Genomic DNA, 19,212 nt, shown 5'->3' with positions numbered 1-19,212 from the left:
TTCCAAAAAAAAAGGAATGGTATAAAATAAAAATCTTAATCTCTCCACAAACTCCAAGCATTCTCTAGAGGCATGCATTGAAAACAAGTTCTTTTTTGTAACTTCTCAAAAATATTCTAGAGACCAGCCAATATTATGGAAGGTCATGACCTAAAAATTCTGTTGGGGGCCTGGGGATACTTGTCCTTTTCTTTCTCTTTCAAGAAATGAATTTCGTTTCCAAGTCAGCACATACATATCTATGATTCATTTATTTACTCATCCAAAAAATATTTGTAAAGTGCTAGGGACTGTTTTAGGTGCTAGGAATAAAAAGATGAACAAACACACAGGTCTTTCCTCTCACAGAACTTATGTTGTACTGAGGGTGCAAAAGTATGTAAACAGGGCAGGCTCCATGGTGCAGTGGTTGGACACTACAGAGGAAACAGATTCCCAAATGGCCAAATGGGGTTTGAATACTATTAGCTTCACACCAGACTCTTGTGCGTGTGCCCAGAATTCTAACAGATTGGAGAACTGGAGGAAAAAGGACTGCAGATGACTAGACCATGTTGGCAGGTACTTTCTCTCTTTCTGTATCTCTCTTGTGTGTGTGCACATCCTTTCTATCATGAATTAAAAGAAATAAAATTAGGGGACTAGCAGGTGCAGGTGGCGTGGTGGTTAAGGTGCTGGACACTCCCACATAGCTGACTGTAGTTGAGTCCCGGACCTGGTGTCTTGCTTTCTCATTTTCCCTCTCTCTCTCTCTCTTTCTCTCTGTGTGTGTGTCTGGTCAAATTAAAATAAATGAATAAGTAAATAAAATTAAATAAACAATTCTTTAAAAAAGAATTAAAATTAAGTAAAAAGGAGTATGTATTAGAGTGAGCCCAATTGAGGTAAGTATGGCAAGCATGGCCTCACTAAGAAATTGAAATTGAAGGTGAGATCACAAATAAAGGAAAGTCAACCACCCAAAAATGTGAAAATTTAATTGGCATGTTCTAAAAACTAAGGATAGGCCACAGAAACAAATGTAGCAAGAGATGAGGTAGACCATGTGAAACTATGTATATATTTTCTTCTTTTTCTTTAATGTCTTTAATTTTTTTTTTTTTTAAATATAAGAGAGATTTTTGCTACAGGGCCCATACGCTTGCCAAAGAGACAGAGAGAGACAAAGAAACAGAAGGCAAGAAACACACACAGGGAGGATGGCCACACTGCAATTCCTTCTCCATTCTCCTCTTGGGATTTTGGGCACCCACACACATGCATCTGGTGTAAGTTTGAAGCTGCTAGATCTGAGACTTGAACCATGATCAACTACGTGGGTGTCCAGTGATGTAACCATTATGCCATCTGCTGGTCGTGATGTCTTTAACTATTTAAAAATTAGTCAGTGGGAGGGCTGCAGGTGACATGGTGGACTCCCACGTGGCCGACTTGCTTTCCCACTTTCCTTTTCTCTCTCTCTCTCTTACTCTGTCCCTCTCTGGTCAAATTTAAAAGTTAATTAATTAATTATTAAAGTTAAATAAAATAATTAAAAAAAATTATTCGGGATCAGCAGGTGATGTAGTAATTAATGACTGCTCTATGGCCAACTGCAGTTCAAGTATCAGACCTGGCAGCTTGAAACTCACCCCGGGCATGTGTGTATGCATGGCCAAAATCCCAAGAGGAGAATGGAGGAGAAAGGATTATGATATGGCCATCTCCCCCTGGGGGAGGGGGTCGTGATTTCCCTCTTTCTGTCTCTCTGTCTCTTGGGCAAGGGCACATACCCTCAAGCAAAAATTTCTGTTGCAAAAACAAATTATTTTTTCTTTTTTTTATAAAGAATTATTTTATTTATTTTATTCACTGTCATTATTATTATTATTATTATTTTTTAAGTTGATCAAAGAGAGACAGAGAGAGAGAAGGAAAGTGAGAAAGAACGCTTCCAGGTCCAGGACTTGAACCACAGTCAGCCATGTGGGATTCTAGCTGCCTTAACCATCATGCCACCTGCCAGCCCCAACAAATTATTTTTAAATTACCAGTGGGCATGTATGATCACTAGAAAGAGAGAGAAAGAGAAGGAGAGAGAGAACTCTCCTAATGGAACATGGTCACACTTCAATCTTTCCTCCTTCGTTCCTCTGTCCTGTCAGGATTTTTACTGTGTATGCACATGCACTCAACGTGTCCCCCAAACCACTGAGGCTGAGACTTGAGCCACTGTTGGCCACGAGGGATCCATCTTTTCATGCATAGCATCAACTGCTGCATTTCAAGGCCAGGCCCTGAAACATATTTTATTGTGGTAAAATATACATAACATAATTTGCTCTATTAACTACTTTTAAGTGTACCATTCAGTTCAGTGGCATTAAGAACATTTACAATGTACTACCATCTGTTTCTAAAACTTTTTCATCATACCAAAGAGAAACTCTGTACCCATTAAACACAAGCTCCCTATGTCTCCTTTCCTCCAACTCTTGGCAATCACCATGCTACTTTCTGTCTCTATAAATTTGTCTATTCTAGGTCCCTTGTATAAGTAAATTCATGAAGAATTTGTCCTTTCTGGTTTGGCTTATTTTACTTAGCACAGATCTTCAAGTTTCAGTCACGTTTTAGCATATATCAAAATTTACTTCCTTTTTTGTTTTTAGTTTTGCTATAGGGTGGGTGCACTCACCAAAGAGAGAGATAAAGAGAGAGACAGAGAGAGGGAAAGTGAGAAAGCACTCCAAGGAGGATGAACACCATAATCCTGTCTCTTTCATTCTCCTCTTGGGATTTTGGGCATAGATGCACCCCCACCAGGCGTGCTTTTCAAGCTGCTGAATCTGAGAGTCAAACTCCCCAGTTGGCCATATCAGAGTCAACCATCTTAATTACCACACCACTGGCTGGCACTAAAAATTCTTCTATATTCTGGATACTAATCTCTCACCAGATATATGTTTCACAAATGTCTTCTCTTGTTTCCTATCATTTTAAAAACATTTTATTCATTGTCATTATTTTATTTTTATTTTTTTGAAGTTGGACAGAAAGAGACAGAGAGAGAGAAGGAAAGTGAAAAATCAAGCTGCCATGGTCTCAGACTGCAGTCAGCCATGTGAGAGTCCAGCTGTCTTAACCACCATGCCACCTGGTGGTCTCCCCATTTTGTATCTTATCCTTTCACTCTCTTAATATTATCCTTTGATGTATAAAAGTTTTTAATTTGATGAAGTTCATTTGATCTGTTTTTTTCCTTTTTGTTGTCTGTGTTTTGGTGTCATATTCAAGAAATCACTGCCAAATTCAGAGTTATCAAAGTTGTTTCTCTATTTTTGTTTTAGCCCATTTTTTTGTTTTTTTTGGTTAATATCACTGAATACTATAGACTGTGTCATTTATAAAGAATAAAGGTTTATTCGGGGACAAGCAGTTAGCATAATGCTGGACTCCCACGTAGTCGACCGCGGTTCGAGTCCCGGACCCGGTGGCTTGAACTCACGCCGGGCGTGTGCATGCGTGCCCAAGATCCTGAGAGGTGAATGGAGGAGAAGGGATTGCAGCGTGGCCATCCCTTCTGGGGGTTGATTTCTTGCTTTCTGTGTCTCTGTCTCTCTCTGTTTGTCTGGTGAGTGCACGCACCCTATAGCAAAAACCTCTCCAAAAAAAAAAAAAAGAATAGAAGTTTATTCATCTTATGGTTCTAGAAGTCCAAGGATGAAATGCTGTATCTAATGAGGACCACCTTGCTTTGGGGACTTTCTACAGAGTCCCGAGGTGGTCCAGGGCATCAGATAACAAGAAGACAAGCATGTAAGTCAGCTCTAGTGTCCCCCTCTCTTATAAAGACAGAGTATTCAATCATGGGGACCCACCCTGATGATCTTATGTAATCCTAATTATTCATGAAGGCCCTTGAAGGCCCTGCCTCCTAATACCATAGTTGGGTTAAGTTTCTACCCTCTTAATACTGTCACAATAACTACCAAATCTCAATACATGAATTTATGGGACAAATTCAAACTACAGCAATTTTCTTCTGGACTTATTTTTTTAAAGAATTATTTATTTACTTTCATTTATTCATTCATTTATTTTCATTTGACCAGAGAAAGACAGACACACAGAGAGAAGGAAAATGAGAAAGTAAGCCACCAGGTCCGGGACTTGAACCATGGTTGGCCATGTAGGAGTGTTCAATGCCTTAACTACCACACCACCTGCTGGCCCTCTTCTAGACTTTTATAGTTTTAATTCTTATATTTAGATCTTTGATCCATTTTGAGTTAATTTTTGCATATGATATAAAGTAAGAATCCAACTTTTTTTTTCTTTTTTCTTTTTTTTTGGCATGTGAATCTCCAGTTTTCCCAGAAACATTTCTTGAAAAATCTTTCCTTGGGACCAGCAGATGTCATAATGGTTATTTTGCTGGATTCCCATGTAGCCAACTGCAGTTCGAGTCCCAGACCCAGGGGCTTAAAACTCATGCTGGGCACATGGGCATGCATGCCCTAATCCTAAGAGGTGACTGAAGGAGAAAGGATTGCAGTATGGCTATCCCTCCTAGTGGGTGATTTCTCTTTCTCTGTCCTCTGGTGAGCACATTTACCCTATAGCAAAAATCTCTCCAAAAAATTTTTTAATAAAAGAAAGAAAAGAAAAGAAAGAAAGAAAGAAGAAGAAGAAAGAAAACCAAAGAAGGAAAGAATAAGAAAAAGAAAGAAAAGTCTTCTCTTTTCTCATTGAATGGTTTTGGTACCTTTATGGAAAAATCAATTACCCATATATACAATAGGTTATTTTAAAAAATATAATAGGAAGTTGTAATATTAATAATCAAGGGATTGATTATTATTATTATTAATTATATTAATTATTAATTATATTATTATTATTATTATTATTAAGAAGGGATTGCAGCATGACCATCTCCCGGGGGGGGGGGTTGATTTCTTGCTTTCTGTCTCTCTGTCACTCTCTGCCTTTCTGGCGAGCACATACATCCTATAGCAAAAACCTCTCCAAAAAAAGAAAAAATAATAATTAAGGTTATTAGGTAGCTCTGAGTCTCTCTCTATGTTGACTTTCTCAAGTCCCTTTAGAAATGATAGACTTTAAAAATAAAGGGGAATTCTAAATTCAAAAAATTCCTTACTGAGCTGGTCATATAGACAAGTGGTTAAGGAAGCAAGATCCCAAATGGTCACTTGTGGTTCTAATCCCTGCCCTGGTTGCTTGAAAAACACTCTGGGCATGTGTGCATGCTTGTCCAAAATCCCAACAGGATGGAGATATGGAGGAGAAGGGATTGTGGGGTGAACACACCCTTTTGGGGGATGCTTTCTCCCTCTCTGTCTCTGGCAAGTAAATGCACCCTTTAGCAAGTGAAGAAAGAAAAAAAAAGAAAAAGTTCCTTATTCAGAACATAGCTTAAAGGAATGAACATTTTTACATAGGAAAAACAAATTCAAATAGGAGAAGAACTCAAGGACATCCCCAATAGAGAGGAAGAAGAAATACAGACTTCAGAAAAAAGAGCAAAAAGATGAAAATGAAAAGTCCAAAAGTATTATCTGCCTCTAAGCATTGAGAATGATGAAATGGGAAACATGAGTGTTGAGCTCAGAGGTGAGGTTTTGGGTAGTAATGTATACTTGGGCTTTTTCAATTTTTTTTTTTAATCAAAAGAAGTGGAATAGATACTGCATAGCCCAAAATTAATAAGCAAACAGTATAGAGAAACTGGAACATGTTTGTATGATGTTGGCATCGTCTGGTGGTGAATGAGAAATGGATGATACAGAAGAGGGATGATACTTGAGAGAGCCAGGTTTTGAGAAGGAGAGGACAGGATCAAGAGGTCTTGATAGGAGAGATCTTTGGACGGTAACCAACAGAGCAGAAGGAGAAAATGGTAGATGCTAATGGCCAGGAAGGTACAGGTTTTTTTATTTTTATTTTTATTTTTTTTTTGTAGATGCAAATATTTTTCTTTTATCTGCTGTACTTTGTGAGATCAAATTACCAAAACTATGGATAGAGTTTTATAGGTTGCAATGTTGGCATTCTCCAGAGAAACAAAACCAACAGGATAAATATTAGGTTACTGGGACAGTCATGACATGTTTTTCCGTTTTTCTATACAAAAATATGTCAGGACTTTCTCAACAATCCAATAGACATGTAAACGAAGGGATTTATTATAGAAATCATCTTATAGATCATGAAGCGAAGAATTCCCACAATACACTGTCTGCACGTTGGATAAACATCTGAAAGACACATAAGCAAGGAAACTGTGCAGTTCCATTCAAGGGCTAAAGGAGGCCCCTGAAGGTTGCAGGCCTGAGCATCCTTGGGCTGTCACTGGTATGAGTCCAGTGTCCACAGGTGAAAGCATTTGGAGTCTGTCTCACTGGAGCAACACCGGGGCCAAGTACTGGCAGGGACACATGCAGCCAAGGGCCACAGACCAGGGGTAAAGCAGGGGTGGAGCTGGCAGTTGTGTATCAGTGAAACACACAGCATGCCTCAATATTTCTTTTGTCCACTGTCTCTTTCTTGTCCCAGCTTCCTTTCCTTCCATTGTCCAATGACTGGCTATTTATTTCCCCATGCTTAGAGGCTGCACATGCCCAAGTGCCAAGTGAGTTTCTAGGAGACGTCCACATAGTGGAGCAGGGGAGCCCTGGGCTGTGGCAGGAACAGTCGTGGTCCTCAGTGGCCTGCTCCACAGAAGACACGAGAATCTTCTGCCACTGAGGCAGACCTTCCTGAGGGGAGCCCCATTAGGGAACTGCCCAGAGAGGTACGGGTTTGATGGTAAGTTCCTATCTGGTGGCTGCTGTTTTCTCAACGTAGTGAGAGAACAAAATGTGCCAGTTATCAGTTTCATTGTATTTTATCTCCAAACCCACCCTTTCATTACCTGCTCTGAAACAATGGAACCCGACCACATCATTTCTCCTTTGCCAAGAACCCGATGTTAAGGTTTGTCAGCAGAGGGTGCTGGAGGGAAACTGCAGGAGAAAGAGGCTTCTGTTTGGGGTTCCACATTGTTCGTCCTGACAAGTTCCTGCAGAGCACTGTGGCCAGCAACACCTCTTACCTGTGAGTAGCTTCCTCCAACCAACCCAGAGGGTGGCTTCTCAGCAAGTTCCGATGATGTGGGGCCACAGCAAACTGCTCTACCATTCTGTGAGCCACAAGATCTGGAATTTCTTCCTCCAGATGTCATCCTTGCTAGGCTCTACCTCAGTGTAGAGGTGGCTGCTCTGTTTAGCTGTATACTTTGGAATTTTGTTTTTCTCTTGACAGGTAATCCCTTGTTATACTTAATAATTCTTTATATTAGACTTCCTTATACTGTTTGGTTTCTGTCTCTTATTGGTCTCCAGCAGATAGTTAAAAGAACAAGAGTAATAAAAGATAAAACAGAAAAATCAATAGAAAATCATAACATGTTCAGAAATAAGATAGGCAACTGCTTTATGAATGCTTTTTTCTAAGAATTATTTAACTTTATTTCTTTTACTTTGACCAGAGAAGCACAGAATGAGAGAGAGAGAGAGAAAGAGGGAAAATGAGAAAGCAAGCCACCAGGTCTGGGACTCAGAACTGCAGTCAGCCCTGTGGGAGTACAACACCCTTAACCACCAGGCCATCTGCCAGTCCCCATTTACATTCTTTAAAAAGTTATTATTATCACCAATAAAAATAGTAAGGGTAGCTAGAAAATATATTAGCTTCTCCTTTTTCTGGCTAACTGGTTTGTGTGTGTGTGTGTGTGTGTGTGTTCAGACTGTGTGAAGGAGAGAGGTGCTGATTCCACAATTCTTACTCTAAATTGGGTTGTTCAATACCACCATTTTTTTGTTTGTTGGATTTTGTTTGTTAGAGGGCGTGTGTACTTGCTAGAAAGAGACTGGGAGAGGAGGTAGCCCTCCTTATGGAGAATGGTCACGTTGCAATCTCTCCTCCTCCTTTCTCCCTCCTTTCTGGGCACGCACAAACATGTGCCAGATTGGGAACTGGAACCTCACGTCAGCCACGTGCGTACGGGCCCCCACAAGTTTTTAAACACTGAAATATTAAACAACGTAACCGTACTAGGAAGAGACCCGTTTTTTTTAGAGTCTTTTCTGCTTGTTTGTATCCTTTGTAAAGTCACCTGCACTTTAATGAAATAGACCTAAAGCCACTCAGGGCTTCCACGAGCCTCCGCGGCACGCCTACTGCCTGCTCAACACTGCAGAGAGAGAGGCGGGGGAGAAGGGGCCGGCCCAGGCCGCTCCAGCCCGCCCGGGTGCTCCGCCCACGGCGGGGCGGGGCCAGGCGCCGGAAAAGGCGGGGTTGTCGCTGGAATGCCCAAGACCCATCGGCCGCTGTGCTTCCTTTCCGCCCGGACGCCGACTGAGGAGGATGTACGTGTCCTTGTCAGCCATGCCGGCCGGTCGGCGGCGGAGTGTGTGGGCTCCTGACCAGGCCCCGAGATGTGAGACTTCTGTCTTAGTTCCTACTCTCCGTGCCGGGTTCCAGAGTTCTGTGGGTTCCGAGCGCGGCGCCTCCATACCAGCGGCCTTTCCTTGCACCCGCGCGGCGGAGCGGCCGGGACAACGGGAACTTCCCCCGCACCCACGATGTGAGTAACTACTTGCGAGTCTCAGCTGGCTGTACTCCAAAATACCTGTTTTGACTGTCTTTGGGTCAGAAATTATAAAGGTGTCTGTGTGTGACTTTTAAAGGGAACCCGAGGCACCTGGGAAGAACGGCCGTTGGCTCCGTGCGCTTCTCGGGTCCCATCTGTCCCCAGCAGGGCTGCGTGTGCGGCCTTGGCGTTTTCAGAGCCTTCCTCCCCTCCACAGTGGGCGGCTAGTTCTGCCTTAGTAAGGTTGCGTTTCATAAAGAGGAAAGCGTCTCTTCGGAGTCGACTCTTCACCATACTTGAATTCTTTTGGAATTGTAATAAGCACGGCTTGAATACTGACTGTGAGTGAGGCAGTACTGGTCCCCACGCGTTAATCGAGCTCTTGTTGGCATTTGTTGCTGGATCTTTTGTAAATACGCTCTAAAGACGAGCCATTCGAGTTGCTTAACAATATGCAAGTGGTGAAGGCCGTAAATATTTGCTGTACATTAGGTGCTTACATTCACACGGTTATATATTTCTGGACACAATACCGAAGAAAATAGTAATAAATCTGAAACAGTTAATGGTCAACAGGACCACTGTGAGGGCTTAAAAAAGTAGTGCACAAAAGTTCTAAAGTGTATTAAATAACAAAGAGCTCACTAATTAGGAACTGATATTACCAGTACCATTGTATCTGTTTCCCTGCTTCCTATCTGAATTACTCACCATCTGGAATTGTGTATCTATCAGTCTTTTTGGATTTTTTGTTTGTTTGGGATGGGGGAAGAGTAGAGTGGATAGCAGTTTTGTTACAGGTATGTATCTTTAAACATTTTCTTAAGTTTATAAAGTGTAACTGTACATGCAGTTGTATAGTTCACCGTTAAACTGCAGTTTTCAAAATTGGAATTGGATCATAATGGTGTGTGTTCCTGATACCAATTATGTGGAATACTTAAACGTTTCAAAACATGAAAATGATAAATTGTTTTGCAAGGTCCAACTTGATGTCTTCATAAATCATTTACAATAGCTTTGGTTCAGTGATGTATTCTCTTGGGCGATACTGTAGGACATGATCTGTATCCCTGGCCATGCTTTATGTCAACCTGACTTAATTCTCCAAGATTTGACCCAGTAATGATGCATCATAAAGCAATCTTGCCCTAAAGATTTGCCACTGTGGGGCCAGCAGGTGGCATGGTGGTTAAGGATGCTGGATTCTCACATGGCCAACCACAGTTCAAGTCTCAGACCTGGTGACTTGCTTTCTCTCTCCTCCTCTCTCTCTCTCACTTTGTCCCTATTTGGTCAAATTAAAATAAAGTTAAATAAAATATTTTAAAAGATTTACCAATGTGTTTTTAGACGAAGGTCTGCACACTTGTTTTTATACACTAACCTTTTACCTGGCTCACAGCTCATCCTTGTCAAGTTGTGAGACAGAAAAGCAATGGCTGACTACTTATTAGGACCATTGTATCTTAAAATCAGTACTGCCAGAGTGAAAGGTATCAGTGTTCCACTATTTTTCCTGCCTGTGATAATGACTTCCATTTCCACTTTGAAAATCTCATGTGGAATTATTACCACCTACGCATTTGAAGGGACTAACACATACTCAAATCATTACAGGTATTTTACATTTGGGACTTGTCAGTTTTTGGCTGCCAAAAAAGAATTGAGTAGGAAATAAATATTCCTTTCTCCTATTAGAATTTCTAGGTACAACAGAGCCTGAACTTTGAAGATGGCATGAAGGTTGTCATGACATATTTTCCAAAAAATTGTCAAAAGAAGACTGGTGAAAAATACCAGGATCACTATTGCATGTAACAAGGTACCAAAAGTTGTTTATCTTTCTGGTATTATTAGAGTAGAACTGACCCAAAATGTTTGATATGTTCTTGACATAGGTTTAATAACTGGCACAATGATGACTTAAATTTCTTTTTGCCGTTTACCCAACTGAGGGTTTCCTTGAAGAAATAACTTAAGACTGAGATGCCAGTAGTCTATATTGATAATATGAGATATATAATACAGTTTTTTTTTTTTTATTAAAGTGAGTGAAATATTCTTTTTCATATGTAGGTAGCTGCACATGAATGTTCAGGTCCTTCAGCTGGGGTGTTTAAAAGCACTTCCTTGTCTCAAGTAAGTAACTGATTTGTCCAGTAACCTCATCTTTTGGTAGTTCTGAAGTATCTGATAAAGACTAAAAGATTAGAGCCAATTCATTTTGAAGTTAGTTGCCTTTGTATTTCATGGGGTATAGTTTCTTAACATTAATTTTTTGATGATTATTGAGGTTATATGAGAACTTAATTTTTGTGTTTTAGTAAAAAGATTTTCACTGTTCTCTCTTTTTCTGAGGTGTGGCATGCAACATTTTGAAGGAAAGATGAAGAATTGATCAAGAAAACAGAAGCAAAGAAAAGTTTTCATATCTATAACCTTATAATAAACTGTAGAAAAATAACATGTTCAGTTACTTATTTAAACCTTAAAATAAACTGTAGAAAAATAATCATTAGTCAGACTTGTTTTAACATATTTTCAGGATTAGTTTTTATATTAGTAACTAGATCATTTGTGGGTGGTGAATTTCATTGAGGCAAGCCGCTGGGAAGACACTTCTGATACCTCCAATTTCCTTTTCCAGCCTTTAGAGATTTCTGGAAAGGATCTAATTACTGCATAGTAGTAGATATGAATGAGCATTTCCCCACTGGGGCATGATTGCTCAGCAGTCCCTTTTCTCCATCCTCCTGGATCACACTTAAAACATGTTTGTGCTCCAGGTGTAGGCTTTGAACCACAAGTTGGCCTTGCAGGATTTGACTCCTTTAACCAGCCCAAACTTTTCTCCTAATGTTCATTATTTGTCCTCTGTTTCCATCAACAGACTCTTCTGGTGGTAGAATGGAGTCTACTGTATGGGTCCTAGTTGGGTTTTTTGGAGTTTTATTTGCCTTAGGGTTTGTGTGCTGTGTTAATGTGAGGAGGAGGGAAAGTCAGAAATCACCCTTCAGAGGGGATGACCACATAGCAATCCTTTTTCCATTCTCTCAGTATCTTGGGAACAGGGCTCAGGGTTTTTCTTTTTTTTTTTGGAGAGGTTTTTGCTATAGGGCCCGTGCGCTCGCCAGAGAGACAGAAAGCGAGAAATCACCCCCCCCCCCAAGGGGGGATGGCCATGCCACAATTCCTTCTCCATTCTCCTCTTGGGATCTTGGGCACGCACGCACTGGCGCCTGGCGTGAGTTTAAGCCACTGGGTCCGGGACTCCAATCGCGGTCGACTACATGGGAGTCCAGCAACATAGCCATTATGCTAACTGCTGGTCCCCAGGGCTCGGGTATTTTTTTAAGCTACAGGATACAGGACGAGCCATGGTTGGACATGTGGGAGTCCAGCAGCATAACCACTACAACATCTGCCCCTGGGTCCTTTTATTTATTGTTTTAATAGGAATGTGTTTGGCTTCACACAGTAGATTGTAATACGTAAACTGGACTGTATATAGGATTATAATAAGGTAAATTGTTGAAAATAGCTGGGCAAGCAGGTTGTGGGTAGCTTAAGGCAACTGGATCCTATATTACCAGATGTGCAGTACAAGTCACAGATACCATGGCTTGAAAACCTGGCCATTGTGCATGCCCAAAACCTTGAGAATTGGGGTAGGCACTGGTGTGACCATTCCCCCATCCTTCAAAGGTGATTTTTCATTTTCACTTTTTCTGTCCAGGTGAGCACAAATACCTTACAGCAAACTAAACCAAAAAATACTTGTCTTGTGGAAACTGCTGTGTATTTCCTGGGGCTGGTAGGCATTAAAATTTTTGTTTACCAACTAGGAAATAGGACAGTAAATGATGACTTAAGGTCCTAGATTAGATGGAAGTAGCTGTCCACTTTTATGGTTGAGATACACTATTAAAGCATTAATTTATAAAAATTGATAGTAACCACATTAATAAGGTGGTGATTTTGTGATGACATTTTTCGGTGAAGAGAATTTTTTATTAAAGCTTTGAAAGTTGAGAATGTTAAAAGGATTTAAGAAATTTATGGGCCAGCAGGTGGTGTGGTTAAGAGTGCTGGACTCCCACATTGTCAACTACTGTTCAAGTCCCAGACCTGGCTATTTGCTTTCTCACTACCTCCACCCCCACATAAAGTTAAAATTTTTTTTTTTTTAAATTATAAGCTGTTTTACAATGTCCCTATTTTTTCAGAGCACATGCCTTCCAAAAATAAAGACTGGTTTTACCATTGGAAAGTTATTAGTAGGTTGTTGGGAAGTCATTACATTGTTTCTATGCTAAGATGCATCATGAGTTTCCCAACAACCCAGTAGCTCGGTTTGAAGAACTAGTTTATAAATTATTGGTTCTTTTGATTTTTTTATGTAGTTTTTTCATTTAACCAGGCTTATGAGAAATTGAGGCTTTTCCTGACTCCATATTTAGGGTTTTTAGAATGGTATAGTTGATGTATCAATATCTAATAAAGCATGAAGAGGACTTAAAATTCAAGCTTCAGGTTATACAAATTAGTGGTTATTTACCCATTGATTTGGCAAGTTCACAAAGGGTAAGAAAAAAATTAAACTGTTTTATTGCCATCTTGTGACAAATAGAATGAACTACATAAAAACGTTGACTACATTGCTAAGATTGTAACATTCTCTACTTGTTTTTAGGTTTTTGCCTCAGGGTTCTGTGATCTGTTGGAGGGGAGAAAGAGAAATCACCCTGGGGGGGGGAGGATGGCCACACTACAGTCCCTTCTCCATTGGGATTTTGGGCACTCATGCACGCACACAGTGATTATCAAGCCAAGAGTCCAGTACTCAGACCAGGACCATAAACACCACACCACTTGCTGGCCCCCAGGAATATTGTTTTTGTATATCACTGGTATAGTGAGCTAACCAGAAGGTTTTTTGTTTTTTTTAATGAGATTCTTCAGTTATTTTTTTTGAGAGGTTTTTGCTATAGGAGGGTGCATGTGCTCGCCAGAGAGACAGAAAGTGAGAAATCACCCCCCAGGGGAAATGGCCATGCTGCAATCCCTTCTCCATTCTCCTCTCTGCATCTTGGGCACGCACACACATGCACCTGGCGTGAGTTTTAAGCCACTGGGTCTGGGACGCGAACCATGGTAGACTATGGGAGTCCAGCGACATAGCCATTACGCTAACTGCTTGTCCCTTGGCAACTTTAAATCATCCCCATTGTTCTATTTAAATGGTATTAGTTGTAGATGTTTGGGTTAGTATTTACATGAACAATTTTGACTATTTTTTTGAAAGGGCATTCTTATATATGGTATACATAGTATTAACATGAGGTATTACTTCGAGTACTCACATTTTTTTCACTGCTTAAATGAGAAGAGAAAACTTCAAATTACTTATTCATCACTGGAGAAAATAGCTGTTCCAGGTCCATATGTAGCAATAAACTGTTGAAGCTGCTGTTGGCACTGAGTCAAATACAAATCCCTTTGCTCTAAATGCTCGTCATCATACAGTTCGAATGGAAATACAGCATTTGGAGCAACACAAAACACAGTGGCCCCTAAATGAAGAAAATAAATGTGAGTGAAGTTTCCCATAGAATGCTAAATGTGAAATCGCATACTTCAATGAAAGTTTAAAAATCAAACTTGGGGCCAGCAAATGGTGTACTTAGGAAGCTGGACTGCAGCATGGCCAGCCAGGGTTCGAGTCTTAGACCTGGCGGCAGCTTTCTTTTTGTCTCTTGTCTCTCTGGTGAGTGCTTGTGCCTGATAGCAAGTGTTAAAATTAATTCTTTAAAACAATCAAATGGACCTATTCAGTAGGATGTTTTAATAATTGTTTAAATCTGACTTTGTCGTGGTGGTGGGGCAGTTAGGCTGTGCCTGTGGTATCTTTTAGACAGTTATTCTGTATATGATCCTGCTCCAGTCTCCCTAGCATCTAGGACTACAAGTAAGCAACACTACCCCTATCCTTTTTTTTTTTTTTTTTTGGAGAGATTTTTTGCTATAGGGCGCCTGTGCTTGCCAGAAAGACACAGAGAGACAGAGATAAAAAGCAAGAAATCATCCCCAGGGTGGGTGGCCATGCAACAATCTGCGATCCCTTCTCCATTCTTTTCTCAGGATCTTGGGCATGCACACAGGCCCGACGTGAGTTTAAGCCACCGGGTCTGGGACTTGAACCGTGGCCGACTACATGGGAGTCCAGCGACATAGCCATTAAACTAACTGCTGGTCCCTGCACCCAGCCTTTTAGGGTGGGCCAGGAACCTTAATGTTTTCATGGCCTCAAGCCTCCAGAGCAGCAGTATCCAACGCATGCTGCCATGGCTAAGCTTTTGTTTTGAAGCCCTGCTGAGTTTCCCAAGGACACTTGCTCTTTTACTCCCCATAAAAATTTATATTCCATTTTCAAACTTGTTTTGTTTTTTAGAGGTTTTTGCCTCAGGACACATGTGTTTGCCAGGGAGAGAGAGAGAGAGACTGCTGGTTCCCGAAACATTTCTTTCTTGAGTCTGGAACACCTCATTTAATTATCCCCCCTACATTCTAACTGGTACCTCTCAGTCACTTGTTAGTTCCTTCTCAACTCTATTTCTGAATATCGAAATATTTCTAATTTCAAGGGCAGTCCTAGAATTCTCTGGTTTATGTAGGTGATTTCATCCATTCCTTGACTTTGGATACCATCTCTTGCTGATGATTCCTAAATTATATTTCTAAATAGCTCTGTATTCCTCTATCTACCTGTTGATATTTCTGGTCCCCCCCTGTCGTGAGTTTTAAGTCAATGGGTCCAGGACTCGAACCACTGTCGACTTCGTGGGAATCGAGTGACATAATCATGTCATCTGCTGGTGCCTGTATTGATTCTTTTATGTCTGTTTTCTCGTTAATGTGTAAGCTGCACCAGAATAAAACTTTTTTCAAAAGATTTTTGGGGATCAGCAGTTAGCGTAATGGCTATGTCGCTGGACTCCCACATAGTCAACCACAGTTCGAGTCCCGGACCCGGTGACTTAAACTCACTTCGGGCGCGTGTGCATGCATGCCCAAGATCCCGTGAGGAGAGTGGAGAAGAAGGGATTGTGGTGTGGCCATCCCCCCTGGAGGGTGATTTCTCGTTTTCTGTCTCTCCATCTCTGTCTTTCTGGAAATCACACGTGCCCTGTAGCAAAAACCTCTCCAAAAAAAAAGATTTTTGCTATAGGGTGCATGTGTTCGCCAGTGAGGCAGAGAGTCAGAAAATGAGAAATCACCCCCTAGGGGGATGGCCATGTCTCAATCCTTTTTCTTCTTGGGATTTTGAGCACGTATGCACACATGCCTAGCATGAAATTTAAGCAGCTGGGTCCAGATTCAAACTGTGATCAACTATGTGGGAGTCCAGCAACATAACCATCTGCTGGTCTCAAGACTTTTAAAAGGAATTATTTATTTAATTTTAATTATTACTAGTAGTAGCTTTTTTTTTTTTTTTAGATGTTTTTGCCTGAAGGTGTATGCGCTTGTCAAAGGAGACAGAGACATTGAGAGGGAAAGTGAGAAATCACCCCCCAAGGGGGAAGGCCACACTGCAATCCCTTCTCTCCTCCATTTTCCTCCTGAGATCTTGGGCATGCATGCACACACACCTAGCATGATTCAAGTCAACTATGTCCAGGACTCAAACTGCAATCAGCTATGTGGGAGTCCAGTGATGTAACCGCTATGCCATCTGCTGGCCCCAGTAATTTTTTTTAAGTTTACTATAGGCTATGTGCACCTAACTAGATAAAGAAAGTGAGAAAGCAAGCTACCAGCTCTGGGACTCAACTGTGGGAGTCTAGCACCTTAATTGCCATGCCACCTGCTGGGCCCGACTCTTTTTTTTTGTAACCACTATATCTAGTGTTTAGCATCCACTTATCACTCAGTATTTATTGACTCAATGATTGGATAAACCAATCATGAATGTTTAATTCGAATAGTCATAATTATGCAGCATATTATGAGAACTATAATTTTTATTTTTATACTATAATGTTTATATAACATCAATCCTAAATAACCTTAAATTACTTTTACAGTTTTACTTTAATAAGTGATATGCAAATAGTGGGTAGAAATATTCATAGTACTGTGTGATCAACTAGGGAATCTTAAGTATGACTTTGTATAAAAGCTGCCTGTACTTTTCATGTTAATTTTATAACCTACCCAAGAAAAATATTCTTGGCAAGGATCATTTTCCTACTATGTTTTAAAGTAACATTTAAGGAGTTTTTTGACACTGTTTTGCTTAAGACTTAAAAATCAATACACCAGGCCAGCAAGAGGCTTGGAGGTTAAGGCAGCTGAGTCCCACATGTTCAAGCCCAGACCCAACCGCTTGAGAAACACGCCATGCATACATGTGTGCATGGTAAAAACCCTGAGAAGCAAATGGAGAAAAAGGGATTATGACATGGCCATCCCTCCTGGAGGTGATTTCTCACTTCCCCTCTCACTCTGTCTCTCTCAAGCGCACGTGTGCTCTGTAGCAAAAAAAAAAAAAGTATACCTAACTGAAAATCATTATGAAAACAAAAGTATTATAACTGAAGGAGAAAGAATATCTTCACATAACTTCTCTTAAAAACTTTTTTGAAAGAATTACTTTATTATTATTATTTAATTTTCTACAGGACATATGCTCTTACCAGAGAGAGAGAGAGCAACCCACCAGTAGTTCTGGGACTCAAACCGTGGTCAGCCATGTGGGAGTCCAGGGCTTTAACCACCACACCACTTGCCAGTCCCAATACAAACTTTCTTAAATGCTTCAACAAAGTCTTGACACAACAGTCACCAAATGAAAATATTCAACCATATTCTACAATAAGAATCCTTAATATTATAACACCATAGTTTTCTGATTTGCAGACACATTTATCTTATTACTGAAATCTAATAATTGATAGCATATCATAGTAAAATTGGCAGCATTTTTTCTTTATAGTACATAAAATAATATATCTTAGATGTGATGAAATATGGTTTTAAATATAAAGAGAATGTAAAGATAAAGCAAATTAAAAATAAAAATATTGGGCCATCAAATGGTGTAGAAGTTAAGGCAGTTGGATCCCACATGGCCAACTATGTTGTTCAAGTCCCAGACCCAGTGGCTTAAAAAAAAGCTGGGTATGTGTGCCCAAGATTCTGAGAAGAAAATAGAGAAGGAATTATGGCATGGCCATCCTCCTTCGGAGGTGATTTCTCTCTCTTTCTGCTTCTTTCTATAAAGTGTATGCAACTCTACAGCAAACTGAAACAAACAAACAAAAAATATATATGTATACCCTCTCTATTATTTAGTATTACTTGGGAACCAATGTTTTTCTCTTGGTAAATAAAACTAATTCAGGGCCCAGCAACAGTGGCAGATGTGGGAAGGTGCTATGGTGTGTTGACTGGGGCCACATGGGAGACCTGGGTATGATTCCTAGCCCAATCAAACAGGCAAGTGCACTGGTGCATGCCTGTGTTCCTAGCTAACTGGAGGCTGGGTCAGAAAGATTATGATGAGCAAGATCCTGTCAAAAATACTGTTAGTCTCCCTCCCACTTGCTCATAAGAGAAAAAAAGGCTAATTCAGGATAATAACCTTCTCTGGGGTGGAGGCGGTCAACGAATCTCTAAGACATACTTCATAAAACTTATGATCCATCTTCCTAGGGGATAAAAACATATAAGGCATGCACTAAATATAAATTTGTATATAATTTAGGTACTCAAAAGCCCCTTGGACTAAAGCATTCATGGATAACTACTGCATTGTCGGAAAAGTCATGAGTATTTTTTCAGTTTTTCAATGCAAAAATATGTCATGACTTTTCTGACAATCCAATAGGTTAAGAACACTTGATTTAGATAGTTATAGAACAGGGTTTAATGTTCTAATGGATCTTTTGAACAGTTAATACAATGTACATCTCATTTAAAGCAAATTTAGGCACTAAACACAGAAAAACTTGATTCAAAACATTCTTTAACTGTCAGGATTTGAAACAAAGTTTGGTTTGAAGCACTCTTACTCTCATCAAAATTAATGTCTTATTTAATTTGACAGAGAAGTTTGTGAGAACTCTTACTTTTATATGAAAAAATGCCCCCCTCCAATTTTCTTTTTTTAAAAATTTGCCAGAGGGACCAGTAGTTGGCATAATGTCTATGTCGCTGGACTCCCATGTAGTTAACTGCGGTTCGAGTCCCAGACCCGATGGCTTAAACTCACACCAGGTGCATGTGCATGTGTGCCCAAGATCCCGAGAGCAGAATGGAGGAGAAGGGACTGCAGCGTTGCTGTCTCCCCTGAAGAGTGATTTCTTGCTTTCTGTCTGTCTGTCTCTGTCTTTATGGTGAGTGCACGCACCCTATAGCAAAAAAAACTCTCAAAAAAAAAAAAAAATTGCCAGAGGGTGAATGTGCTTGCTGGAGAGAGGGAGAGAAAGTGAGAAAGCACCTCTCATGGGGGATGGTAATGCTACATCTCTTCTCCATCTCTCTCTCCTGTCAGGATGTTGGGCATGCTT

The 19,212-nt window shown here is 40.4% G+C and overlaps 1 protein-coding gene, 1 long non-coding RNA gene and 1 other non-coding gene across 3 annotated transcripts in view; 2 read left to right on the top strand and 1 right to left on the bottom strand.

The window, feature by feature from the left end:
• Window positions 1-19,212, bottom strand: part of MCMDC2 (minichromosome maintenance domain containing 2) — a 76,749-nt gene that overhangs the window by 30,973 nt on the left and 26,564 nt on the right. Inside the window, exon 14 of the mRNA XM_027772620.1 lies at window positions 14,002-14,211. Coding sequence (XP_027628421.1) covers window positions 14,045-14,211 — 167 coding nt within the window. The 3' untranslated portion in view covers window positions 14,002-14,044. The remainder of the gene's footprint in view (window positions 1-14,001; window positions 14,212-19,212) is intronic.
• Window positions 8,370-11,150, top strand: LOC102479563 (uncharacterized). Its single transcript, XR_334808.3, has 4 exons — window positions 8,370-8,629; window positions 10,337-10,460; window positions 10,715-10,777; window positions 10,997-11,150. It is a non-coding gene; the product is annotated as an uncharacterized LOC102479563 (long non-coding RNA).
• LOC114008109 (small nucleolar RNA SNORD87) lies at window positions 10,545-10,632 on the top strand. Its single transcript, XR_003549678.1, has one exon. It is a non-coding gene; the product is annotated as a small nucleolar RNA SNORD87 (small nucleolar RNA).

Source organism: Tupaia chinensis, unplaced genomic scaffold, assembly GCF_000334495.1.
Source record: "Tupaia chinensis unplaced genomic scaffold, TupChi_1.0 Scaffold000288_2, whole genome shotgun sequence".
NCBI classification, from domain to species: Eukaryota; Metazoa; Chordata; class Mammalia; order Scandentia; family Tupaiidae; genus Tupaia; species Tupaia belangeri.
Note: the sequence above shows the minus strand (reverse complement) of the source record. Positions and strands in the feature narration are given on the sequence as shown.